At 41.9% G+C, this 27,926-nt stretch overlaps 1 protein-coding gene across 3 annotated transcripts in view; it reads left to right on the forward strand.

Annotated features, from left to right (window-relative positions):
* The window catches only part of RTN4IP1 (reticulon 4 interacting protein 1), a 51,662-nt gene that overhangs the window by 4,205 nt on the left and 19,531 nt on the right, over positions 1-27,926 (forward strand). For all 3 annotated transcript variants that reach the window (XM_005210832.4, XM_005210833.5, NM_001075275.1), the window contains 4 exons: positions 1,166-1,317; positions 5,166-5,234; positions 6,585-6,709; positions 24,306-24,354. In XM_005210832.4, the coding sequence (XP_005210889.1) occupies positions 1,166-1,317; positions 5,166-5,234; positions 6,585-6,709; positions 24,306-24,354 (395 nt within the window). The remainder of the gene's footprint in view (positions 1-1,165; positions 1,318-5,165; positions 5,235-6,584; positions 6,710-24,305; positions 24,355-27,926) is intronic.

A 27,926-nucleotide genomic window follows, 5' to 3' on the forward strand; every position in this document is an offset into this window, starting at 1 on the left:
TACTCTGTCACCACATGCCATAGCAACTGCTCCTAAAAAGGTCACCAAGCTGTGCTGTTGGATCCTATATTTTGTTTTGGGGGGGAATTTTTTTTTGTTTCTTAAAGGTCTATTGGCAGCTCCTGACCTTGTTTGAAAACTTTCTTCCCTGGCAGCAGCATCTGACTTCTTTAAATGGCCCTCTTCACTTGACTTTCTGGATACCTTTTCATTAGCCAAGCCTTCTTGGGCTCCTTTGCTGGTTTCTCCTCATCGTTAAGATCTGATGAGGATGAGTGGGAGAACAGGGGAGACTTTCAGGATGGTTTAGTGATTCTGGAGCATGAATTGCGGTGCATGACCCTAAAAAGATGAGCAAGTTGCTTATCTAGGAAAGCCTCACGTAGCAGAAATGTTCTCAGGAGGATGTCAAGCAGAAAAGATGACCGCAGACACTTTTGTGCCTTAGGAAAACCATTTTATGTGTGGATGATGTGTAATAAACTACTTTGGATTATTATATGTAGCCAATTTATTTTGAAAAACAAAAAGTGATCAGAGGAACATTTTCAGTTCTGTTGATATTTATGTAAATATTCTTAAATAAAAAAGATATATAATAATGCAATCAGCCTGATATAGCGTATCAGAGTTGATGCAACCAAGTGGTTCTTTTCCATCTGGGAATCTTACACTTAACCCAAAGGTGTTTTAGAAACATTTTTGGGGAGACAGGGACAATTACTCGTAGACCAGTGTGTTAGTATCAGATACTATACCTATGCCTTATTTATTTTGTCAGACAACTTTGACATTTATCTACTTTATCAGACTTGGCTTCAAATGATTTCGTGTTGAAAAAGTTCATGAATGAGTAAATTAATAAGGAAACCAACTTCAAAGTCCAGTTCTCAAGACCGTTTCAGAATTAGAATTTCAAAAAGTGATTGTTAATTAACTATAGTCCAATATAAAATTTCTTTAAAAGTGATTATAACTTTCCTAGTAATTTCCTTTGAAAGGAACAACACTCATTGTTTTTATGCTTTCCTGTGTGATGGTAAAAATTTGTAAGATTGATTATAATCTACTTCTTGAGGATCTAGAATTGTACCTGGCCCATAACTGCAGCAGTTTTGAAAGCAGCTCATTCTTTTGAAAGAAAAAAGTAAATTGTATCTTCTAGGTGGTTATGGAGCCACAGCTTTAAATATGAAACGTGATCCTTTACATGTTAAAATCAAAGGAGAAGAATTTCCTCTGACTCTGGGTCGGGATGTGTCTGGTGTGGTGATGGAGTGTGGACTTGATGTAAGGTACTTCAAACCTGGAGATGAGGTGAGTTATCACATTCCACTATTCCTTTTCAAAATTGGCTGGTTTCATTCTCCTGCTTTTGGAAGTATATTCCATATCACTGACCTTTTCTTCTTCTTTTCAACAAATACACTGAGCTTTGGCTGGAACCCTCCTTTTCTTGGTTCAGTTCATGATTCTGTTTCCTGGTTCTGTCACAATAGCTTGCTGTGCTTGAACATTCTAAAGCTAGTGCCTGAGAATTGCAAGTCTTTAGGATATATGTGGGAAAGGAGGCTCAAGAGGGAGGGGATATATGCATACTTAGAACTGACTCGTGGTGTTGTGCAGTGGAAAGCAGCACAGCGTTGTAAAGCTTATAAAGCAATTACCCTCCAATTAAAAAAAATTTTTTTAAGAAAAAATATACAAGTGAAAACAAGATATGATTGGGACTTTTTAAGTCTTTAAATGACAATTTTATCTTATGAGTTAGATGGTTTTGAAATAGCTAAAGGGTGATATAATCACCTGTCCCTTGTCACTTTGAACTTTTATACAAAGAAATTAAAGTCAGCTCATAATAATAGCACTGTTCCAGTTGTTTTTCATTAAAAAAAAAAAAAAAAAACTAATTTAATCTCTGTGAAGTGAGTACAGTTAGGCCAGTCTACAGATGAGACTTAAGCTGTAAAGAGGTCCCACAGCAAATAAGTGATAGAAGCCAGGATTAAAGCTCCGGAGAACATGTTCTTGCTGGTGTTATACTGCTGCTGCTGCTGCTGCTGCTAAGTCGCTTCAGTCGTGTCCAACTCTGTGCAACCCCATAGATGCCAGCCCACTAGGCTCCTCTGTCCCTGGGATTCTCCAGGCAAGATACTGGAGTGGGTTGCCAATGCCTTCTCCAGCTGGTGCTCTAAGTAGTGAGTAAATACAGCAGGATTTACTGCTGCCTACCTCCAATGTCAACTAAAATGGACTGGAATGGGTGAATTTAACTCAGATGATCATTATATCTACTACTGATGGCAAGAATCCCTTAGAAGAAATGGAGTAGCCCTCATAGTCAACAAAAGAGTCCAAAATGCAGTACTTGGAAGCAATCTCAAAAATGACAGAATGATCTCTGTTTGTTTCCAAGGCAAACCATTCAGTATCACGGTAATCCAAGTCTATGCCCTGACCAGTAATGCTGAAGAAGCTGAAGTTGAACAGTTCTGTGAAGACCTACAAGAGCTTCAAGAGCTAACACCCAAAAAAGATGTCCTTTTCAATATAGGGGACTGGAATGCAAAAGTAGGAAGTCAAGAAACACCTGGAGTAACAGGCAAATTTGGCCTTGGGAGTACAGAATGTAGCAGGGCAAAGGCTAATAGAGTTTTGCCAAGCGAATGCTCTGGTCATAGCAAACACCCTCTTCCAACAACACAAGAGAAGACTCTACACATGGCCATCACCAGCTGGTCAATACTAAGATCAGATTGATTATGTTTTTTGCAGCCAAAGGTGGAGAAGCTCTATACAGTCAGCAAAAACAAGACTGGGAGCTGACTGTGGCTCAGTTCATGAGCTCTGTATTGCCAAATTCAGACTTAAATTGAAGAAAGTAGGGAAAACCAGTAGACCATTCAGGTATTACCTAAATTTAATCCCTTACAATTATACAGTGGAAGTGACAAATAGATTCAAGGGATTAGATCTGGTAGAGCGCCTGATGAACTGAGGATGGAGGTTTGTGACATTGTACAGGAGACAGGGATCAAGACCATCCCCAAGAAAAATGCAAAAAAGCAAAATGGCTGTCTGAGGAGGCCTTACAAATAGCTATGAAAAGAAGAGAGGCAAAGAGCAAAGGAGACAAGGAAAAATACACCCATTTGAATGCAGAGTTCCAAAGAATAGCAAGGAGAGATAAGAAAGCCTTCCTCAGTGATCAATGCAAAGAAATAAGAGGAAAACAATTGGAATGACTAGAGATCTCATCAAGAAAATTAGAGATACAAAGGGAACATTTCATGCAAAGATGGACTCAATAAAGGACAGAATTGGTATGGACCTAATAGAAGCAGAAGATATTAAGAAGAGGTGGCAAGAATACATAGAAAAACTGTAAAAAAAGATCTTCACGTCCCAGATAATCACGATGATGTGATCACTCACCTAGAGCCAGACATCCTGGAATGCAAAGTCAACTGGGCCTTAGGAAGCCACTGTGAACAAAGCTAGTGGAGGTGATGGAATTGCAGTTGAGCTATTTCAAATCCTAAAAGAGGATGCTGTGAAAGTGCTGCACTCAATAAGCCAGAAAATTGGGAAAACTCCGCAGTGGCCACAGGACTGGAAAAGGTCAGTTTTCATTCCAATCCCAAAGAAAGGCAATGCCAAAGAATGGTCAAACTACCACACAATGCACTCATCTTACACACTAGTAAAGTAATAACTCAAAATTCTCCAAGCCAGGCTTCAACAGTATGTGAACCGTGAACTTCCAGATGTTCAAGCTGGATTTAGAAAAGGCAGAGGAACCAGAGATCAAATTGCCAGTATCCGTTGGATCACTGAAAAACAAGAGAGTTCCAGAAAAACATCTACTTCTGCTTTATTGACTATGCCAGAGCCTTTGACTGTGTGGATCACAACAAACTGTGGAAAATTGTGAAAGAGATGGGAATACCAGACCACCTGACCTGCCTCTTGAGAAATCTGTATTCAGGTCAGGAAGCAACAGTTAGAACTGGACATGGAACAGACTGGTTCCAGATATGGAGAGGAATATGTCAAGGCTGTATATTGTCACCCTGCTTATTTAAGTTATATGCAGAGTACATCATGAGAAATGCTGGGCTCGATGAAGCACAAGCTGAAACCAAGATTGCTGGGAGAAATATCAGCAACCTCAGATATGCAGATGACACTACTCTGATGGCAGAAAGTGAAGAACTAAAGAGCCTCTTGATGAAAGTGAAAGAAAGGAGAGTGGAAACAGTTGGTTTAAAGCTCAACATTCAGAAAACTAAGATCATGGCATCTGGTCCCATCACTTCATGGCAAATAGATGGGGAAATGGTGGAAACAGTGTCAGACTTTATTTTGGAGGGCTCCAAAATCACTGCAGATGGTGACTGCAGCCATGAAATTAAAAGACGCTTACTCCTTGGAAGAAAAGTTATGACCAACCTAGATAGCATATTCAAAAGCAGAGACATTACTTTGCCAACAAAGGTCCATCTAGTCAAGGCTATGGTTTTTCCATAAGTCATGTATGGATGTGAGAGTTGGACTATAAAGGAAGCTAAGTGCCAAAGAATTGATGCTTTTGAACTGTGGTGTTGGAGAAAACTCTTGAGAGTCCCTTGGACTGCAAGGAGATCAAACCAGTCCATCCTAAAAGAAATCAGTCCTGAATATTCATTGGAAGGACTGACGCTGAAGCTGAAACTCCAATACTTTGGCCACCTGATGGGAAGAATTGACTCATTTGAAAAGACCCTGATTCTGGGAAAGATTGAAGGCAGGAGGAGAAGGGGACAACAGAGGATGAGATGATTGGATGGCATCACTGACTCAATGGACATGAGTTAGAGTAAACTCCAGGAGTTGGTGATGGACAGGGAGGCCTGGTGTGCTGCGGTCCATGGGGTTGCAAAGAGTTGGACGTGACTGACTGAACTGAACTGAACTAAACTAAACTGACCTCCAATGTGGTTTGACTTGGTAAATCCAGAATCATTCTAAATAATACATTGATATCATGTGAAAATAACTGTTGTTTGGTGGGTTGTGGACTTGTGCTTTTTCTCACAGGGTGTGGGGTATGTATTGGGGAACACTGTCATGCTTAGCTTTGTTTTAAAAAGATCTGTTTCTAACGAACAGTGTGTGTGTTTCAGGTCTGGGCTGCAGTTCCTCCCTGGAAACAAGGCACTCTCTCAGAATTTGTTGTTGTCAGTGGGAATGAGGTAACTCGCTGGTTCTGTGCTGAAATGCTATTGGAAAGTAGAAACAAAGACTGACAACAATCTCTGACATAATTGGTTTTTTTTGTTTTTTGTTTTGTTTTTTGAGATCAGGTTCAAGTTTTATGGGTGGTTTCAAAAGAACTGAGAGAAAAGGAATTTTTAAAAATATTTTAAGATGTATTGGATGTCATTTAAATAGTGCTGCCTGCCAGAGCGGTTATCTGTATCTTGTGGAGCAGGGATTTGTGAGATCTAGAAGCCCTGCTGTGTTCTTTGGTTTTATCCTCAGTGTAAATTGTTGAAAGCAAATATACCAAATGGAGCATACTGATTCATCATAAATGGAAGCATTGGAAGTATCAAGCTGTTTCAAATAACTTTCAAAACAGGAGTCTAATCAAATGCAGTCAGGAGGCCTGACAGTATAATTAGAAAGAAAGGGGTTAATATTAAGGAAATTGGCTGCAGAAGGGAGAGTAGGAGGGGGAGAGGGGTATTACTGAGATTAGAAAAGTCTGGAAAGATTGTGTTGTATGTTCAGTTGTGCCCTACTCTTTGTGACCCCATGTACTATAACCCGCCAGACTCCCCTGCCATGGGATTTTCCAGGCAAGAACACTGGAGTGAGTTGCCGTTTTCCTCCTCCAGGGGATCTTCCCACCCAGGGATCTAACCTGCATCTCCTGTGTCTCCTGCATTGCAGGTGGATTATTTACCCACTGAGTGGGAGTAAAGGAAACAGCTAATCACAAAAACAAATTAGAATGTATTTATGAGGGCTCAAGGTGTATTTGGATTTGTTTCTGGCCATAGTTAGGACTAATGGGATTGTTGAATGTGGTCTTGTTGTGAAGAATTAAACAGCTGTATCCAATAATGTAACCTATAAAACCTTACTGACCCTCTGCTTGGCAGATTGAGTCATTTGGAGAAATTCCTTAGGAATAATCTTAGAGTAGGGTTTATGATCGGAGAAGGCAATGGCACCCCACTCCAGTACTCTTGCCTGGAAAATCCCATGGACAGAGGAGCCTGGTAGGCTGCAGTCCATGGGGTCGCTAAGAGTCGGACATGACTGAGTGACTTCACTTTTCACTTTCATGCATTGGAGAAGGAAATGGCAACGCACTCCAGTATTCTTGCCTGGAGAATCCTAGAGACAGAGGAGCCTAGTGGGCTGCCATCTATGGGGTCGCATAGAGTCGGACACAACTGAAGCGACTAAAGCGACTTAGCAGCAGCAGCAGGGTTTATGATAATCACCGAACCTGGCAGACTGTTACGTATACTTAATTGTGTTCATAGGTTCACAAGTCATTGCTTATTTTTGACTGTTGTCCTCAAATCTAGGTCTCTCACAAGCCCAGGTCACTCACTCATACTCAAGCCGCCTCCCTGCCGTACGTGGCTCTCACAGCGTGGTCTGCCATAAATAAGGTTGGTGGCCTGAACGACAGGAATTGCACAGGAAAACGGTGAGCGTCAGTGGTAGCACCTAAAACTCCCTTCTTTACTTTGGTGATGTCTTTGCAGAAGATGTGTCAGAAGCATCAAAACTAGGCTCACTTACATGAGCAGAATTGTGCTAACATTTCAAACAATTTCTAAGGAACTCTTGTGCCCATTTTTTTTTTTTTTTTCAATCTCATTCTGTTGATTCTTAGCTCAATCAGTTGAAAATTAAAAAAAAAATACATAGATGGACGTTAGGAGTCTAAGCCTTCTAAAATGATGCAAAATTTTTGTATGTGAGTCTCTGGGAAGAAGATCCATGGCTTTCATCAGATTCCTAAAAAAACATGAAGAATGACTTAACTTATGGTTTTTGAAGAATGATTTCGAGGCACCAGTGTTTTTTTCCTGCCTTTGCTAGGCCTGGCTCTCCCACTGGCAGATTTCTATGAAAAATAGATACACAGCCCTTGAACACTGTTGTGCCCTCTTAGGCTCTGCGCTCTCTCAGGCTCCTTTAGGCAGTTTTGGTGCTTCCAGAACTTGCAGGTAGGTTTGTTGGGTTTGCAGAAATACAGCAAAAATGCTTTAGATGCTCTTGAGTTCATATTCAAGAACTTTCTAGCCCACTTGGGCACTTCATCTTTGTGAGTTTTTAGGAGTTCAGTGAGGTAACACATACAAAGTCAGCGGCACAGGTTGTAGTCGAAAGGCACACAGTATCTGGTGGTGCTGTTATTAACAGTGGCTACTGTATTCTTTGTGTTTCACAGAGTTGGCAGCGTAGAGAAAACTGATGCTTTTATTATTTGGTAAGAAAACTAGAACCATTCAGTGATTGTGGTGAAGCAGGGGGTTGCAGGTGGAATTTTTCGTTTCCTTATTACTAAAGGTTGTGCTGGAAAAACAATTGAAGTTCTGTGTCATTCTCTACTCCTGTTGTTATGAAACATTGCACTTTACCTTTAAGTTTAGTGAAAGCTTAATAGCTGCTTTTTCTGAAAGCCGCATAAAGGCTGTTCATCTAATGAGGTGCTATCCTTCATTGTAGAATTGAACGCAAATATTTATTCAAAAGGTCAACCCTGTTTAATTTTTAAGCTTTTGGGGCTTATCGTTCTTGAAGTTGCCATTTTGGCCCAACACTTTGTTTAAATTAGTTTGACCATGTAGATCTTTCTAATGGTTTGTCTCAGTTAATAACCTTGGAAAAATCATAGGCAGGATTTTTAGACGTTTATTATTATTGTAGGCTCTGCAGTGACATTGATTCTTTGCTTTCTTTTTCTTTAAAAAGCATTTAGATTTCTATGCCCACGTGACCACTCTGGGTAGAGAGCACTCATTACTTTGCTGGTTCGGGCTCTTTGGGCATACCTTTTTTTTTTTTTTTTTTTAGTATTCTGTAGAAAATGAGTTAGAAACAGAGCTAGCTGTCTCTTCTTGTGCCAGTTGATCGTGTGCTTTGTGGGTATTATATTGTCTTCTGTTTAAGCAATAATGGCTTGGAACTGGGCAAGTAGAGGCCTGGGTTCCTCTCTCTGCTACTAACTAATCAGCTGCCCACAGGCATGCATGTTGTGGCCTCTGCTGTTTCCACCAAGGTGCTGAGAGTAGGACAGTGTAGGTTGTTGGGTGGGCTTTGAGAACTGGAAAGTTTTATACCTTATAAAAGTGATTTAAACGTTACGTTGAATCTGTGCACACTGATTTAGCCATGTGTTAACCACCCTGGAGCAAAACCCACTGTAAAGAGGCTCGCCGGCTCCCGTCATGGACTTCTGTCGCATTCCCACCTGTGCAGGGGCTCAGAATGCCTTTGCTGTGTGAGTGGCAGTGGGAACCTGGTCCTTGGTGCTCTGGGAGATTTCAGTTTACTGAGATTACTGCACACGATGGTAATAATGCCTCCCTCTCCAACTGCTTGCTTGTGAGAATCACATGGGAGATGTGAGCCTTGAAGTACTGTAAAAATACTTCTACATGAGGAGGTTACTGTTGTAGTGGGGTTTTACTAACGTAAACCCAGAGGTTCCAGTGTCCAAAGTGACTTTTTTCAGTTTGACTATCCTTTGTGATTGGTGGAGCATATTATGGCTTCTCAGTCCATTTTGAAGGAGATCAGCCCTGGGATTTCTTTGGAAGGAAATGATGCTAAAGCTGAAACTCCAGTACTTTGGCCACCTCATGTGAAGAGTTGACTCATTGGAAATGACTCTGATGCTGGGAGGGATTGGGGGCAGGAGGAGAAGGGGACGACAGAGGATGAGATGGCTGGATGGCATCACTGACTCTATGGACGTGAGTCTGAGTGAACTCTGGGAGTTGGTGATGGACAGGGAGGCCTGGCGTGCTGTGCTTCATGGGGTCGCAAAGAGTCGGACACGACTGAGTGAGTGAATTGAACTGCCCTGAAGCAATAATTACTCCTTTACTATTAGCTATTGGCATTAAGGCAGTCTTTAGTTTGCACCAAAGTAAGTCAGTGTTTGTCATCCAGCACGAACACTGTTTTTCTAACTAACTGATTAAAAAAAAACTCTAAAACTAACAATGACAAAACACCCACCTTGGAAGATTTTTACAGGATTTCTTTGTAACGTACAGCTTTTTGAAACTAAGACAAAGCTTTCTAAGGCTCGATGGTGTTTCGCTTTTCCTTTTTTGTTCTGTCATTATATTTTTGCCACAACTGAGCACCAGTGAACCAAGGGAATAACTTAATATTGATGTTATGTCATTTTTGCCCACGCTTTGGTATCACTAGGGAAGTCACATGAAATGATTTCCTTGTTATCAGCCCATCTGTAGTTTCTTCATGACTTATTCAGTAGGAACCCATAGATAACTTAGAGTTCTCAAGATGAATAGAACTTTTAAAAAAAGTGGTTACACCAGGTATTTTTGAGAAAGGGTTCTATCTGATGGTTATATTTATCAGTAGTGTCATGCTCTGCCTGAAATACATCTCTTGCTAGAAAGTTACACTTCACTCTGTTTGACAGAAGTATTAGAAAGTGTTAGAAATTGAACTATTCCTCTGCAAAATAAATTCACTTCTAAATTTTGTATACCTGAAACTCAAGGCTGTGGCTTTAGGAATGTTCTTCCCTGTTTCTTTTTTGAGATTAGACTTTAAGACAGTGAAATTGTGTCATGGAGGTGTAAATGAGGTGTCTGATTAATTCTGTTTATAGAGTTAGGCTGAAACATGAAACATTGGATTTCCCCACCATATGCCTGTACCAGTAATCACACCAGTTTCCTTCTTTCTGCTGCCTTTACCTGCCGGTCCTTCACCCTCCTACCCACCTGCTTCTCTCTGCTGTCCACCCCCACCACCCCTGGGCACTTCTGGGTTTGCATTTGCACCTGACTGGGTTGTACTGGGGAGAGTGGACAGGGGCAGGAGAAAGTGCACCTGCTGGAAGGATTCCTGGGGTTGGGAGGAAGTGCAGAAGGAAGGGTGCAGCCCTGGCCTGGCCGGTGTGTGGCCATGGGTCAGGTGTCTACCCTTGACCTGTTTTCCAGGGAGCTCTGAGGGCTCAGCTAAAGGAGTCAGTAGAAAACTCTTACCTAACCATTGGTGGTTTACAGATAGTTACCACCCGCTCTCCCCACCCGCTGCCGCCTGGAAAACTCTCTTGTGATGCACTGGAACCTCAATTCCAGCCTGGCCAAGCAGCGGCAGGCGTTCTCATGGGTCACAGCTGACTGAGCTGTCAGCCCAACAATGCTTTTCAGTTCTTCCAGTTTGACCTCTGAAGTCTCCAGCACTGTAAACCGTTTTCATTATGCTCACTTTTTCCATGGTTTCAGGGACATTAGACACCTTTAGTTTTCTTCTTGCCTTTTCAACCAGTTCTTGTATTTTTTAAAGGCTCCCTTTATTTCTCCCCCAGCCCTTTAACCATCACTGTTTTCTAGTCGTCCCCTCCTCTGTCTCCTAAGGTACTCTCATCTGCTCCCAGCTTCTTTTTGTGTTTTGGTGATTTGCAGATCCCTGTTTCTAATTCCAGCCTCTCTACTTAGTCCCATTCAGTTAGATGTTCCCATTGTAGCTGAAACTCAACTTGTGCAAAACAAGACTTACTGACTGCCACCCTGACTCTTCTTCTGTATGCCTACTGTCAGTTAACTGATTTTCCATAAGCCAAACTTGGTATTGTTTGCCACCCAGCTCCTCTCCCACTGCTGTGCTCTCCCTTATTGTCCATGTCATGTAAAATTTAGGATGGTTGTCAGAATTGGAAAAATGTCTTCCAGCTTTCTTTACGAGCTGTAAAATTTCAGGTCCTCTCACGTTTTCTTGTGCACTGCATAAGCCCAAAATACATTTTGATTGACAACCTTCATTAACTGTTGTTCAGTCGCTAAGTCACGTCCAACTCTCTCTGATCCCATGGACTGTAGCACACGAGGCTCCTCTGTCCTTCAGTATCCTGGAGTTTGCTCAAATTCATGTCCATTGAGGCGGTGATGCCATCTAACCATCTCGTCCTCTGCAGCCTAACCTCTTCCCTGTGAAAGTGAAGGCTTCTCAGTTGTGTCCCACTCTTTGTGCCCTCATGGACCATGGGATTCTCTGGGCCAGAACACTGGAGTGGGTAGCTGTTCCCTTCTCCAGGGGATCTTCCCAACCCAGGGGTCGAACCCAGGTCTCCCACATTGCAGGCGGATTCTTTACCAGCTGAGTCTCCAGGGCAGCCCAAGAATACTGGAGTGGGTAGCCTATTCCTTCTCCAGCAGATCTTCCCGACCCAGGAATCAAACCAGGGTCTCCTGCATTATAGATTCTTTACCAGCTGAGCTACCAGGGAAGCCCAAGAGTGGTGTTAAATGACAGAAATAATACAATTTAGTAGCAAGTGTGATGTCCTTTAATCAAGGGAAAACAATCCATGGATTGGGAAGTGCAGTGCCTCACAAGCTCTCTTCCTGAGGGAATTTGGGCACAAGTGACACTTATGCAGCCTTAGAAGTGGCAACACGGAAACTGGGTATGGGGGGGTGATTTCTCTATAAGACTAGCCGTTCCTCTTAACACCACGCACCTCAGATTGGGACTTGACCTCACAGTCTTCCAACTGAGATCACATACCTGGTTTCAGCACTCAGTGAAGCTCAGGTTCTTGACGTCTCATTGCAGAAAGAATTCAGTGAGAGACAAAGTGATAGATAAGAAGTGGATTTATTTAAAGAGAAACACACTCCACAGACAGTGTGGGCCATCTCAGAATGTGAGTTGTTGTTCAGTCACTCAGTTGTGTCCGACTCTTTGCTATCCCATGGACTGAAGCACACCAGTCTTCCCTGTCCTTCACCATCTCTTGGAGTTTGCTCAAACTTCTGTCCTTTGAGTCGGTGATACTGTCCAACGATCTCATCCTCTGTTACCTCCTCCTCCTCCTGCCCTCAATTTTTCCCAGCATCAGGGTCTTTTCTAATGAGTCAGCTCTTTGCATCAGGTGGGCAAAGTATTGGAGCTTCAGCTTTAGCATCAGTCCTTCCAATGAACACCCAGTACTGATCTCCTTAGGATGGACTGGTTGGATCTCCTTGCAGTCCAAGGGACTCTCAAGAGTCTTCTTCAACACCACAATTCAAAAGCATCAATTCTTCTGCACTCAGCTTTCTTTATAGTCCAACTCTTGCATCCATACATGACTACTGGAAAAACCATAGCCTTGACTAGACAGACCTTTATTGGCAAAGTAACGTCTCTGCTTTTTAATATGCTGTCTAGGTTAGTCCAGAGAAGGCAATGGCAACCCACTCCAGTGTTGTTGCCTGGAGAATCCCAGGGATGGGGGAGCCTGGTGGGCTGCCGTCTCTGGGGTCGCACAGAGTCGGATAGAACTGAAGCGACTTAGCAGTAACAGCAACTAGGTTGGTCATAACTTTTCTTCCAAGGAGTAAGCGTCTTTTAATTTCATGGCTGCAGTCACCATCTACAGTGATTTTGGAACCCCCCCCCAAAATAAAGTCTGTCACTGTTTCCACTGTTTCTCCATCTATTTGCCATGAAGTGATGGGACCGGATGCCATGATCTTAGTTTTCTGAACATTGAGCTTTAAGCCAACTTTTTCACTCTCCTCTTTCACTTTCATCAAGAGGCTCTTTAGTTCTTCTTCACTTTCTGCCATAAGGGTGGTGTCATCTGCATATCTGAGGTTATTGATATTTCTCCTGGCAATCTTGATTCCAGTTTGTGCTTCTTCCAGCCCAGTGTTCCTCATGATGTACTCTGCATATAAGTTAAATAAGCAGGGTGACAATATACAACCTTGACATACTCCTTTTCCTATTTGGAACCAGTCTGTTGTTCCATGTCCAGTTCTAACTGTTGCTTCCTGACCTGCATATAGGTTTCTCAAGAGGCAGGTCAGGTGGTCTGGGATTCCCATCTCTTTCAGAATTTTCCACAGTTTATTGTGATCCACACAGTCAAAGGCTTTGGCATAGTCAATAAAGCAGAAATAGATGTTTTTCTGGAACTCTTTTGCTTTTTCAATGATCCAGAAGATGTTGGCAATTTGGTCTCTGGTTCCTCTGCCTTTTCTAAAACCAGCTTGAACATCTGCAAGTTCATGGTTCACGCATTGCTGAAGCCTGGCTTGGAGAATTTTGAGCATTACTTTACTAGCGTGTGAGATGAGTGCAACTATGCAGTAGTTTGAGCATTCTTTGGCATTTCCTTTCTTTGGGACTGGAATGAAAACTGACCTTTTCCAGTCCTGTGGCCACTGCTGAGTTTCCAAATTTGCTGGCATATTGAGTGCAACACTTTCACAACATCATCTTTCAGGATTTGAAATAGCTCAACTGGAATTCCATCACCTCCACTAGCTTTGTTCGTAGTGGTGCTTCCTAAGGCCCACTTGACTTCACATTCCAGGATGTCTGGCTCTAGGTCAGTGATCACAGCATCGTGATTACCTGGGTCATGAAAATCTTTTTTGTGCAGTTCTTCTGTGTATTCTTGCCATGTTTTCTTAATGTCTTCTGCTTCTGTCAGGTCCATACCATTTCTGTCCTTTACTGATAGAATGTGGTCCACTGGAGAAGGGAATGGCAAACCCCTTCAGTATTCTTGCCTTGAGAGCCCCATGAACAGTACGTTTCTCCTTCACTGCTCATATAACCCTTTGCTAGGTACCGTGACATCCAGTCTTACCATAGTAAAGTGCCGTGATACCTTGTTTTGTTGCCATAGTGGGAAGTAGGAATATTCTTGGAAGGCATTCTTAAACCAGAGCAGCCTGTAATAACTCAGAAATTACTGTGCACCATGTCAGTGTTTCCCACTGAACCCAAAACAATTGTATTTTTTCAAATCAAATGTAGCATCACCTGGCAAGAGAGGAAGTATTGCTGTAATGGAGGGGAAGGTAGTAGTGGAAAGGGACAGCAGTTTTAACTGATTGTGGTTAGTAGGGGAAGAAAAATATTTTTCCCTCTACCCTTCTGAGTTCTCTACTGAGGCTTCTGTAATAAAAGATTAACAAGAGAAAAACAAACCAATTTATTAACGTGTATGCCTCCTGTATACATGAGAGATGCCCCTGGGAAGAATGAGTTACTCAAGGAGTTAGCTTAGAATTCAGGCTAAAATGCTGTCTTAAAGCTCAAGATAAAAGAAAAGTATAGGGAAGGCCAGTTGTGGAAAGTTTACCAGGAAAAGCAAGAATAAAATTCGTTATGCAACTTTAAGTTGGTGACTTCTCCCTTGATAAGGGTCTGAAGTTATCTCCAGGGATTAACCTTTGTCCTTCCTGGTAAAGAGCAGAGGCAGCACTTTTGTAAACTTCTATCCTGCTTTTAGGCAGGTAGGAGTTGAGAGATTTCTTACATCTGCTTCTCAGTTGCCTTCAGCTCAGAATAATCCTTATGCCTAAGTGGCATGTTTTGGGGTGCCATGTTTATCAGCATATCTTACTTTTGTAAGTTTTACAAAAGCACGTATGTGTTACTTGAAAACTCAGTTCACCTCTTGGTGGGTGTCAAGTCAAAAGACACAACCAAGCCAAAGTTCAGGAGAAGGAAGGATTTATTATTACTTGCAGCAAGTAAGGAGGATACTGAGGTCTGTCACAAACAGTGTTGCTCTTTACAGCATAGGACCTTGCTTCTATCACCAGTCACATCCACAGTTGGATTTTGTTTTTGCTTTGGCTCCATCCCTTCATTATTTCTGGAGTTTTTCTCCACTGATCTCCAGTAGCATATTGGGCACCTACCAACCTAGGGAGTTCCTCTTTCAGTGTCCTATCTTTTTGCCTTTTCATACTGTTCATGGGGTTCTCAAGGCAAGAATCCTGAAGTGGTTTGCCATTCCCTTCTCCAGTGGACCACATTCTGTCAGACCTCTCCACCATGACCTGCCTGTCTTGGGTGGCCCTACAGGGCATGGCTTAGTTTCATTGAGTTAGACAAGGCTGTGATCCATGTGATCATATTGGCTAGTTTTCTGTGATTATGGTTTCAGTGTGTCTGCCGTCTGATGCCCTCTTGCAACACCTACCATCTTACTTGGGTTTCTCTTACCTTGGACTTGGGGTATCTCTTCATGGCTCATCCAGCAAAGTGCAGCCGCTGCTCCTTACCTTGGAGGTCGGGTAGCTCCTCTCAGCTGCTGCCCCTGACCTTGGACATGGGGTATTTCCTCTTGGCCACTTGCCGCTCCAGCGCCTCACAATAGAAGCAAGGTCCGATGCTGTAAAGAGCAATATCGCATAGGAACCTGGAATGTTAGGTCCATGAATCAAGGCAAATTGGAAGTGGTCAAACAGGAGATGGCAAGAGTGAATGTCGACATTTCAGGAATCAGCAAACTAAAATGGACTGGAATGGGTGATTTTAAATCAGATGACCATTGTATCTACTACTGTGGGCAAGAATCTCTTAGAAGAAATGGAGAAGCCATCATAGTTAACAGAAGAGTCCAAAATGCAGTACTTGGATGCAATCTCAAAAACAACAGACAGTTCCAAGGCAAACCATTCACTATCACAGTAATCCAAGTCTATCCCCTGACCAGTAATGCTGAAGAAGCTGAAGTTGAATGGTTCTATGAAGACCTATAAGACCTTTTGGAACTAACACCCCCAAAAAATGTCCTTTTCATTATAGGGGACTGGAATGCAAAAGTAGGAAGTCAAGAAACATCTGGAGTAACAGGTAAATTTGGCCTTGGAATACGGAATGAAGCAGGGCAAAGGCTAATAGAGTTCTGCCAAGAGAACACACTGGTCATAGCAAACACCCTCTTCCAACAACACAAGAGAAGACTCTACATATCACTATCACCAGATGGTCAACACCAAAATCAGATTGATTATATTCTTTGCAGCCAAAGGTGGAGAAGCTCTATACAGTCAGCAAAAAAAAGACAGGGAGCTGACTGTGGATCAAATCATGAACTCCTTATTGCCAAATTTAGACTTAAATTGAAGAAAGTAGGGAAAACCACTAGACCATTCAGGTATTACGTAAATTTAATCCCTTATAATTATACAGTGGAAGTGACAAATAGATTCAAGGGACTAGATCTGATAGAGAGAGTGCCTGATGAACTGAGGATGGAGGTTTGTGACACTACAGGAGACAGGAATCAAGACCATCCCCAAGAAAAAGAAATGCAAAAAAGCAAAATGGCTGTCTGAGGAGGCCTTACAAATAGCTGTGAAAAGAAGGGAAGTGAAAAGCAAAGGAGAAAAGGAAAAATATACCCATTTGAATGCAGGGTATATTTGAATGCTATTCCAAAGAATAGCAAGGAAAGATAAGAAAGCCTTCCTCAGTGATCAGTGCAAAGAAATAGAGGAAAACAATTGAATGGGAATGACTAGAGATCTCTTCAAGAAAATTGATACCAAGGGAACATTTCATGCAGATTTGGGCTCAATAAAGGACAGAATTGGTATGGACCGAACAGAAGCAGATATTAAGAAGACGTGGCAAGAATACACAGAACTATACAAAAAAGATCTTCACGTCCCAGATAATCACGATTGTGTGATCACTCACCTAGAGCCAGACATCCTGGAATGTGAAGTCAAGGGGGCCTTAGGAAGCCACTGCAAACAAAGCTGATGGAGGTGATGGAATTCCAGTTGAGCTATTTCAAATCCTAAAAGAGGATGCTGTGAAAGTGCTGCGCTCAATATGCCAGCAAATTTGGAAAACTCCGCAGTGGCCACAGAACTGGAAAAGGTCAGTTTTCATTCCAGTCCCAAAGAAAGAAAATGCCAAAGAATGCTCAAACCACCACACAGTTGCACTCATCTCACACGCTACTAAAGTAATGCTCAAAATTCTCCAAGCCAGGATTCAACAATATGTGGACTGTAAACTTGCAAATGTTCAAGCTGGTTTTAGAAAAGGCAGAGGAACCAGAGATCAAATTGCCAACGTCTTCTGGATCATTGAAAAAGCAAGAGAGTTCCAGAAAAACATCTATTTCTGCTTTATTGACTATGCCAAAGCCTTTGACTGTGTGGATCACAACAAACTGTGGAAAATTCTGAAAGAGATGGGAATACCAGGACACCTGACCTGCCTCTTGAGAAATCTGTATGCAGGTCAGGAAGCAACAGTTAGAACTGGACATGGAACAACAGACTGGTTTCACATAGGGAAAGGAAAATGTCAAGGCTATATATTGTCACCCTGCTTATTTAACTTATATGCAGAGTACATCATGAGAAATGCTGGGTTGATTCCACAAGCTGGAATCAAGATTGCCGGAAGAGATATCAATAACCTCAGATATGCAGATGACACTACCCTGATGGCAGAAAGTGAAGAAGAACCTCTTGATGAAAGTGAAAGAGGAGAGTGGTAACAGTTGGTTTAAAGCTCAACATTCAGAAAACTAAGATCATGGCATCTGGTCCCATCACTTCATGGCAAATTGATGGGGAAACAGTGGAAACACTGATAGACTTTATTTTGAGGGGCTCCAAAATCACTGTAGATGGTGACTGCAGCCATGAAATTAAAAGACGCTTACTCCTTGGAAGGAAATTATGACCAAGCTAGACAGCATATTAAAAAGCATAGACATTACTTTGCCACAAAGGCCTGTCTAGTCAAGGCTATGGTTTTTCCAGTAATCATGTAGGAATGTGAGAGTTGGGCTATAAAGAAAGCTGAGCACCGAAGAGTTGATGCTTTTGAACTGTGGTGTTGAAGAAGACTCTTGAGAGTCCCTTGGACTGCAAGGAGATCCGATCAGTCCATTCTAAAGGAGATCGGTCTTGAGTGTCTGTTGGAAGGACTGATGTTGAAGCTGAAACTCCAGTACTTTGGCCACCTGATGCAAAGAGCTGACTCATTTGAAAAGACCCTGATTCTGGCAAAGATTGAAGGCAGGAGAAGAAGGGGACAACAGAGGATGAGATGGTTGGATGGCCTCACCGAGTCAATGGACATGAGTTTGAGTAAACTCCAGGAGTTGGTGATGGACAGGGACGCCTGGCATGCTGCAGTCCGTGGGGTCACAAAGAGTCAGACAGCACTGAGGGACTGAACTGAACTGATCTGAACTGATCACAAACAAAATTGGAAAAGTTTTAAGCTAAGAGAATACGTGTATTCATGTAGGGACTTGGCCTTGGAAGCTTTGATTGATTACAATCACAAGAGCCAGAAAAAGTTGATGTCATCATTCCTTCAGTTCAGTCGCTCAGTCGTGTCCAACTCTTGGTGACCCCACGAACTGCAGCATGCCAGGCTTCCCTGTCCATCACCAACTCCTGCAGCTTGCTCAAACTCATGTCCATTTCGTCAATGATGCCATCCAGCCATCTCATCCTGTGTCGAGGTTCCAGTTGATGTGGTCGTTAAGCTCTTCAGGCTAATCTTTATCACTGAAACAACTGGGAGTCTTTACCTTTGACATTGTAAACAACAATAGCAATTGACATTATCTTTGCTATTATTCCATGGGATTCCCTGGTGGCTTAGGTGGTAAAGCGTCTGCCCAGAATGGGGGAGACCCAGGTTCAATCCCTGTATTGGGAAGATCCCCTGGAGAAGGAAATGGCAACCCACTCCAGTATTCTTGCCTAGAAAATTGCATGGACGGAGGAGCCTGGTGGGCTACAGTCCATGGGATTGCAAAGAGTTGGATAGGACTAGGAGTCTTCACTTTCACTTTCTTGCTGTTGTTACCTCTCTTGCCTGATAAGCGTTATTTCTGCATTCTTTTGTTCCCTTGAAAGTGAAAGTGTTAGTCACTCAGTGGTGTCCAATTCTTTGCAACCCCATGGATTGTAGCCCACCAGACTCCTGTCCATGGAATTCTGCAGGCAAGAATATTGGAGTGGGTTGCCATTTCCTTCTCCAGGGGATCTTCCTGACCCAGGGATTGAACCTGGTAATTACTGAGACCTGTTTGCTCTCTGTATGTCTGTTGTGATTTTTACACCTGAACATTTTTGTGCTACCTTTGCAGAGTAGAGAGTCTTGAGAAAATGTTCTAGGACAAGTACATGTGCTGCATGCAGTAAACTGAGAAAACTGCGCAAGGCCAGTTTTTTCTGGCTCCCCGCTTCATCTGGTCTTGGAGATCGGATGCTCTTTTCCCCCCGGCACAGGGCACACACCTTTACCGAGGGTCTCCTGGCCAGCTTCATGGCAGGTCAGAGAGTCCTTCCCGCATTTGCTGTTTCTCACATTCCTTCCGCTTAAAATATTCAGTCTGCCAAGGTGCTGTGTTGGGGGTGGCATGTCCTGAACCCTGTTAGTTCCAGGGAAGAGCCTCCTCTGGCCTGCTGCTTCTCTCATCCAGTCTCGTGTCGCCATCCCAAACGATCCTTCCCTCCATCTTACTGCCTCTGTTTTGTACCAGATGGAAGGAATCAGTGTCTTGGGATGGTTCCCAATGCCAGTCCTGTTTGGGGAGCTGTGTTCCCAGTACCCCAGGTTGAAATTCTGAATACACGTCTCATAGAACCATTGTGACCCTGTGTATGAGGTTTTTGGTCCATTATGGGTTAACTAAACCTTTTTAAAGGGCTACCCTGGGCATCTTGCCAAGATGTATAAGTAGCTTTGTTTTCATGGGAAAATGTGTTTAAAGTTCCAAACAGCTAATTTACACATGAACTCTTCTGTAAGTTGGGGAATGTCTGCATGAATTAGGGAGGCTTGGAAGGAGGGGACACACAAACCCAGACTGTCTTGGTCGCGCTTGGTTGATTTGTAGCTCTTTTCCCTTATTCAGGTTGTTTCTCACTTAAGGGAATAAATTTAGCATATTATGATATGCTTTCTTTCACCCATTTCCCCCCACCCCCCAGATTTAAGAGTTCTGGGTGAAACTAAAATGAGTTTATGTGTTTTCAGCCTCATCCTTATTTTTTTAAAGACCACTTGTTTCTATGGATGGAAGATTTAGCCATATTTAAATCAGTTCTGTTTCCGAGCCATTAGGGCTTAATGAAGGGCACTCTGCTCTTGTTATGTGACTTTTATTTTTATTTCCATTACAAGTATGTGGTCTGGGGAGAGCAGTCGTGACGGTCATATAGTTCTACGTTAGAAAGGCGAAGAAACTAAATATAAGCTTAAATTAGATTGGAAATGCCAGGTCTTGTTCATTAACTCCTGGAGTACACCTCTGTGATTATCGTTTCATTGCAGTGCATCTGAGGCCTAGAGATTCAGTTAATGAGAGCGTTGGGACTTGACCCCGCGTCTCCAGATACCCCGCCCTGGCATTTGAAGACTTCTGGGGCTTAGCCAGAATATAGAAATTTGAAAGGCAGTTCCCTACTTCTGGATCGCCTGCTGTTTTGTAGTGTGTTTCATATATTTTTTATTTGTAAGGTGATTAGTGTGTTGATGCCATGTCTCGTGAGATTGTGATACTGAAAATGTGACTGTATAGCCCTTAGGTGCCCAGATGCTGAATACAGAGTGACTCGGTCACAGTAAAGAAGTCAGCATTGCCTTAGTGCCTTAACGTATGTTTAGGGAGAGTGCAAAGACGGGCAGAAATGACAGAGGAAAATGAGAATCTAGGGTTTAAAATGCATTAGCAGCTTAATAATTATTCATATTTTCTTCCCCCATATTTTTTATCTGCCACAGTTCAGTTCCCACTGACTTCAAAAGAAGCTGGGCATATGGACTTAGTAAGAGAAGAATGTGATTAAAATTATTGGCGATTTTGAATTATAGTGCTTTTTGCAAAGAGTATTTCCTGGGTACTTGCTGTTTATAAACCAAGCAATACAGCACACTTTTCTTCACTGTGACAAATAGGCTTCTGCTTCAGTGAAGTCTGAATGTATCTTGTGACTATTACTGCAGCTGGAGTCTCAGTGTATCTTGTGACTATTACTGCAGCTGGGTAGAAAGTACTCCCACTCTATAGCACTGAAATGAAGGGCCGCTAGGGGTAAGGGACAGCAGGATTTTCTCTTTTTATTGAAAGTGCTTTGAAGAGTACAAGAGTTTGTTCAGTCATAGGGCTTCAAACCATGGAGTACTAGCTGACATACTGTTGGCTTGAAAATATATTTGCCTGCTGTCCAATCTGGGGACTTTTCCTTCTTTAAAGAAAAGTACAGGCCCTGGTCAAGCCTGCACAAAACATGGAGCTTGCAGGACCAGAGAATGGCGTGTCCCCAGGCTGCTTCACACACAGACCATTGGTCTGTAGCACTCATTGGGCTTGTTCTTTGCCTGTTCTGCACTCACGGGCGCCATCAAGTGGCAGCATCAGGAACTGAAGCTGCCAACACAGAACCACACCCTCTTCCACCAAGCACTGCTGAGAAACACAGTGTTGCTTTTTTATATGGAGGACTTTTTTAAATGGAGACTGTTTTGGATTAAGAGAGATGGGGGGAAGCTATGATCTAACAGCAATGAGGCTGGAGATGTGTCGGGCCATTGGATACCTGAGCAGCCATTCTATTTGTGTGTGTGTATGTGTGTGTGTGAAAGTTGCTCAGTCGTGTCCCAACTGTTTGTGACCCCATGGTCTCTACAGTCTTTGGAAATCTCCAGGCCAGAATACTGGAGTGGGTAGCCTTTTCCTTCTCCAGGGGATCTTCCCAACCCAGGGATCGAACCCAGGTGTCCAGCATTGCAGGCAGATTCTTTACCAGCTGAGCCACAAGGGAAGCCATTGTATTTGGTATCTCTTAATCCAGCATTCTTAGAACTAGAAATTCATTTCAAGCTTTTCTTTATTGGAAGAAACTTTAATGCAATTTTTCAAATAGCCAGGTGACTCCCACATTTAGGGTAGTAGCAGTTGTTGTTAATTGTCAGATATAATGCTGATTTAAATGATTTTTTAAAAATAATTTATATTTTTATTTTTGGCTGTGCTGGGTTTTCATGGCTGAGTGTGGGCTTTCTCTAGTTGTGCAGAGTGGAGGCTACTCTCTAGTTGCAGTTCACAAGCTTCTCACCATGGAGCGCAGGCTCAGTATCTGTGGCACACAGGCTTAATTGCCCTATGATATGTGGAATCTTCCTGGACCAGGGATCGACCTGTGTCCCCTGCATTGGCAGGCAGATTCTTAACCTCTGGACCACCAGGGAAGTCCGATGATTTTAAAGTCAAGCAACGTGGATCAGGCATCTGCTACACCAAGGGTAGTACGACTAGTGCTAGGCATATATAAGGTCTCTGTCCTTGAGGTTTGCAGAACGGCTTGGGCAGCAAGCATATGAATGAAAGTTAACAGCATGCCACATGCGCAGCGTGGATATCAGGCTCAGGGGTATTGTTCAGACAAACAGGTATAGTTCACAAACTGTGAGCCTTTGCGGATAAGGAGATCTCAGCAGACAGTGAAGGCATCTGAGCACTTGAGACCTGGGCCAACATGCACGGGACTTAGGGTACATGCGAGGGGACCAGGGAGGCTCAGGTAGAGAGTCTGTTGTAGAAGTAGTTGAGAGGAAATCAGAGTTGCAAAAAGATAAGATTGTGAAGAACTTAAATGAGAGTTTGACCAAACTTATATTTCCAAAATAAGAGGGTAAAATATTCCATGGGTGAACTAATTGTTGGCTGTATCTGTGAAGCAGTCTTAGTGTTCCCCCTCCCCTCCCCAACCATTTAGGAAGCATTAAGGCTATTAAATGTGTGAATTGAAGGATTCTTGAAAGAGTGTATCTTTAAAGTTTCTTTATTCTTTACAATTTATAATTCTGTGGAATTAAAAGTTACTCTTCTAAAAGGAGTATCTTTTCCAAAGAGACTTGTCTTAATTACATTTGATGGTGTTAATTTCAAAAGGAATAGCTGACTGAAAAATATTACCAGTAACTTCTAAGATCCAAAGGGTGACAGTCAGCCTTCTGTGATTTGGGTAAGAAAGAAAAAAATAAAATGAAAGTAGAGTTAAGATTATAAACACAATGTCTGTTCCAAGATCGGGTGTCCCTGCTTAAGCTAGGTGACAGAGTTCCCTGCGCTTTCCAGCAGCTGAGTCAAAGAGGGACCCACAGCCTGCAGTTACAGCGTTTTCAGTGACAGATAATACAAGCATAGCTACTGCCACAACTTAGTCTTCAGAAAAATGTTTTTTTTCCCGTGGTTATTCCATATGGCCCTCCACAATTCTCATGAATTCTCTCAACAGTATCTCCTTAGCTAATGCAGTATCAGGTATCAAATAGTAACTTTTGTAATGTCTCTCAGCCTAGACTGGTAACAGAACACCAAAGTGCAATTCAGTACAGTTTTCTGAGGATTTGAATCTCTGCAGTCAGAGGAAGGCAGTTCACCGGAGCGCTAGCTTAATTCAAGAATGAAATGTAAGAATATGTAAAGCAGTCATTCTTGACTAGTGAGTCTCTTTTGAATCATACCTTCTTTGGGAACTTGGTGATAAGTCTGACGGATCCCTCTTCTCCCCAGTGCACTTAGGCGTGGTCTCACCAAACTTTGCATGTTATTTGAGTCAGTTCACAGTTTCAGGGGGTACACTCTCACAGCCCTCAGCGGCACTCATCCACAAACCCCAGGCTGCACACCCTTGATCTGGAGAGGCAGGAAGACTACACACGGTGAGCAAACATGGTGAAAACCTGGAGCGCAAGCATGTTTGCACTGATAAATCAGATTCATCTGCTTTAACAAGAAACCACACTGAAGATAAGATTGGTTTCCCTTTATGAAAGCTGGTGAGCGTGATGGGACGTGTCTGAACAAAAGACGTTTATTCCGCTTTGGCAAGAATGTGGTCAGGAATGTGATTTTTCTTAGAGAGCAGCTGAATATTGTGTAGCACACTGAAAAGGATCCCAGAGCTTGCTCCTAGAGAGAAGGCTCTAGTAATTTAAGCCTAGAAAAATGATAAGGCAAATGTTACCAACAACCGTCTGAGCTACTTTTAAAAATACAAATCATTAGTGTATTTGATATTTTGTATTTTTGGTAAAGAATTCATAGTATGTCTAACTTTAAGCATTTATGGATTCTTGGTGAACCTGATAAATAAAAACCTTGTGTAATAGAATCTTGGGAAGCTGAATGTTTGCTTTGGGGATTTTCTTTGAGCCAGTTACATGTTGAAAACATCTTGTTTGTTTATTCAGTTATGTTGGCTTAATATCTCATGATAGTTTCTTTTGCGTTGCAGTGTTTTAATCCTGGGCGCTTCAGGTGGAGTTGGTACTTTTGCTATACAGGTAAGACAATTTATCTTGTGACTAAGAAGATTTATTATTTTCATGAATTAAAAAATTTATATATTGTGGATTACTTTTTCTTGAAAGCTGAGAGAAATTACATTCATTGCAATTTCAGCTTGCTCTTCTAAGAAAGAAATTTTCTAAGATAGAAGGAAGCATTAACCTTTCCAGTGGTTTAAAATGTGAATTAGTTTTATGGACATCCTGTGTAACAAATGAAGGAAAGCTTTCAGGGAGGAAGACCATGGGCAAGTGAAAATGGATTGAGGTTTGCAGTTTGGTAGAAATTGATACGCTAGTTCTAAAAAATATATATAAGACATGCAGTAGCCAAAATGCTGTGTAAAGATGGTAGAACTCATATCTATAGAATCAGTGCAATCTTATCAGAATAGCAGCTGCCTCTTTTTTTTTTTTTTGCATAAGCGGGCAAGTGGAACCTAAAATCATGCAGAATTTCAAGGGACCCCAAGTTGCCAAACAATCTTGGCAAAAAAGGACAAAATTGGAGGACTCACACTTCTCAATTTTTAAACTTAGTTACAAAACTATAGAAGTCACAACAGTGGTACTGGATTGGCTTTACCCCAAAAATGTTTTTGGTGTTAAAAAAAAAAAAAAAAAAGAAATAGGGGAAAAAAAAAGAACTACAATAAAATACATATATGTATTAAATATATATATATGTATCAAAAAAAAAGTATTTTCATAAAGTTAGATATATAGATCAATGAAATAGAATTGAACATCCAGAAGTAAACCAGTGTATCTGTGACCAGTTGATTTTTGACGAGGGTGACAAGACAGTTAAACAGGGGAAAGAATAGTCTTTTCAGTGAGTGGTACTGAGTCAACTAGATATCCACATATAAAAGGATGAAGTTGGACCCTATCTCACATCATATGTGAAAACTAATTCAAGCTGGGCCAAAGACCTAAATATAAGAGCTAAAACCATAAAACTCATAAGAAAATATGGGAGTAAATCTTCATATATTGGATTTGGCAATAGATTCTTAGATATGACACCAAGAGCTCAAGTAAAAGAAAAAAATTAGGTAAATTGGACTTCATTAAATCTAAAACTTCTGTGCATCAAAGGATGCTATCAAGAAAGTAAAAAGCCAACACACAGAATGAGAGCAAATATTAACAAATCATTTATCTAATAAGGATATAGGATACAGAATACGTAAAGAACTCTTAACAGCTCAACAACAAAAAGGCAGCCCAGTTAAAAAATTAGCAAAGGACTTGAGTAGACACTGCTTGAAAGAAAATCTAAAACTGGGCAGTAAGGCCATGAAAGTGTTTAACATCATTCGTCATTAGGGAAATGCAAATCAAAACCACAGTGAGTGATTGACTTAAGGAGATGTGGCATTTATGTGTGTGTGTTTATGTATTTGTATATACGCCCCCCCCCACACACAAAATGCATATTACTAGCCGTAAAAAATAATGAAATATCACTATTTGTAGCAACATGGATGGACCTAAAGAAATTTTGCTTAGGGAAATAAGTCAGAGAAAGATAAATACTATATGATATCATTTATATATGAAATCTAAAAATATATAATAGAAATGAATCTACATACAAAACAGAAACAGAGTCAAAGACATAGAAAAAAAACATGGTTACCAAAGGGAAGAGGCGGGGAGGGGCAAATTAAGACTGTGGAATTAAGAGATACCGACTGCTATGCATAAAATACGTAAGCAGCAAGGATTTACTGTATAGCACAGGGAATTATACCTAATATCTTTTAATAACTTATAATGGGATATAGTATGCAAAAAAATCCACAAAACCCTGAATACCTGAAATTAACACAACATTGTAAATCAACTATATTTCAGTTTAAAAAAAAACCACAGTGAGGTAGCACTTCACGCCTACTAGGATGGCTATTAAAAAAATGGAAAATAACAATGTTGGCAAGGATGTAAAGAAACTGAAACCCTTATACAGTGCTAGTGGGAATGTAAATTGATGCAGCCGCAGTGGAAAACAATTTGGCAGAATTAAAATTCTTAATTCTGTATTAAACTTAGAATTACCTGTGAGCCAGCAGTTCCATTCCTAGGTGTATACTTAAGAGAAATGAAAATCTGTGTTCAAGCAAAAACTTATATACAAATGTTCATTTGCAACATCAGTATTCATAATAGTCAAAGAAATGGAAACAGCCTTAGTGTCTATCACCTAATGAATGGAGAAACAAAATGTGGTGTGTATATACACAAGGGAATGTTATTCAGCCATCAAAAGGAATGAAATTCTGATTCATGATACAGCATAGATAAACTTTCAAAACATAATGCTAAAAAGTGACAAACCCAGACAGAAAAGGTCACATTTGGTATGATTCCATTTATGTTGTGTCCAGAAGAGGCAAATCCTTGGAGACAGAAAACAGATAAGCGCCTGCTAGTGGCTGGGGGAAGAAACGGGAGATGGAGAGGATGCCCAGGAAATGCACACCTGGATTCATCTTAGTTCACCTTTATCTGCTGCTGTGGCCTGAATGTTTGTGCTCCTCTGAAATTCATGTTTTGAAGTCCTGATGCCCATAGTGATAGTGTTGAGGCCTTTGGGAAGTGGTTAGGCCATGAGGGTGGAGCACTCGCGGATGGTATTAAAGTCCTTATGAAAGAGGCCAGCAGAGCTCCCGAGCCCTTCCCCAAGCGAGGGCACAGAGGGGAGGCACAGGCTGCAAACCAGGAAGGGGGCTCGGAGCACACCCACGTGCTGACACCCTGGTCTTGGACCTTTAGCCTCCAGAACTGTGAGGAGTACATGTTTGTTGTTTATAAGGTACCCAGTCTGTGTTGTTATAGCAGCTCAAATAGACTTAAGGCAGATACCCAGTGCCTAATCCATGGTTTGTCAGTAAATGTGAATTAATATGTAAATGGAAAAAAGGAAAAGAGGGAGGGAGGATGGGAGAAAAAGAGAAGTATCATATCCTGCTGGTTAAAGTGTAATTAGCGTAACTAGTTTGGAAAATAATTTGGCTGTATCTACTAATTATGAATATAAATTGCCCTGTGACAGCCCAACAAAATATGAATGTACTTTGTAGGCAGAAATATAATCATCCCTCAGTATACCAGCCTTGTATTTGTTCCAGGACTTCCTTGGATGCCCAAATCCATGGGTGCCCAAGTCCCTTTCATAAAATAGCATGAAGTGTACAACTCTTTGCAACCCCATGGACTGTAGCCTGCTATGCTCGTCTGTCCATGAGATATTTCAGGCAAGAATACTGGAGTGCGTTGCCATGCCCTCCTCCAGGGGATCTTCCTGACCCAGGGATCGAACCTGAGCCTCTTATGTCTACTGCATTTAGCTCAGAGGGTAAAGCGTCTACCTGCAATGCAGGAGACCTGGGTTTGATCCCTGAGTCAGGAAGATCCCCTGGAGAAGGAAATGGCAACCCACTCCAGTACTCTTGCCTGGAAAATCCCATGGACAGAGAAGCCTGGTAGACTACAGTCCATGGGATCGCAAAGAGTCGGACATGGCTGAGTGACTTCACTGACTTCACTTCTTTACCACTAGC

The sequence above is a fragment of the Bos taurus genome, chromosome 9 (genome assembly GCF_002263795.3).
Source record: "Bos taurus isolate L1 Dominette 01449 registration number 42190680 breed Hereford chromosome 9, ARS-UCD2.0, whole genome shotgun sequence".
Classification (NCBI taxonomy): Eukaryota; Metazoa; Chordata; class Mammalia; order Artiodactyla; family Bovidae; genus Bos; species Bos taurus.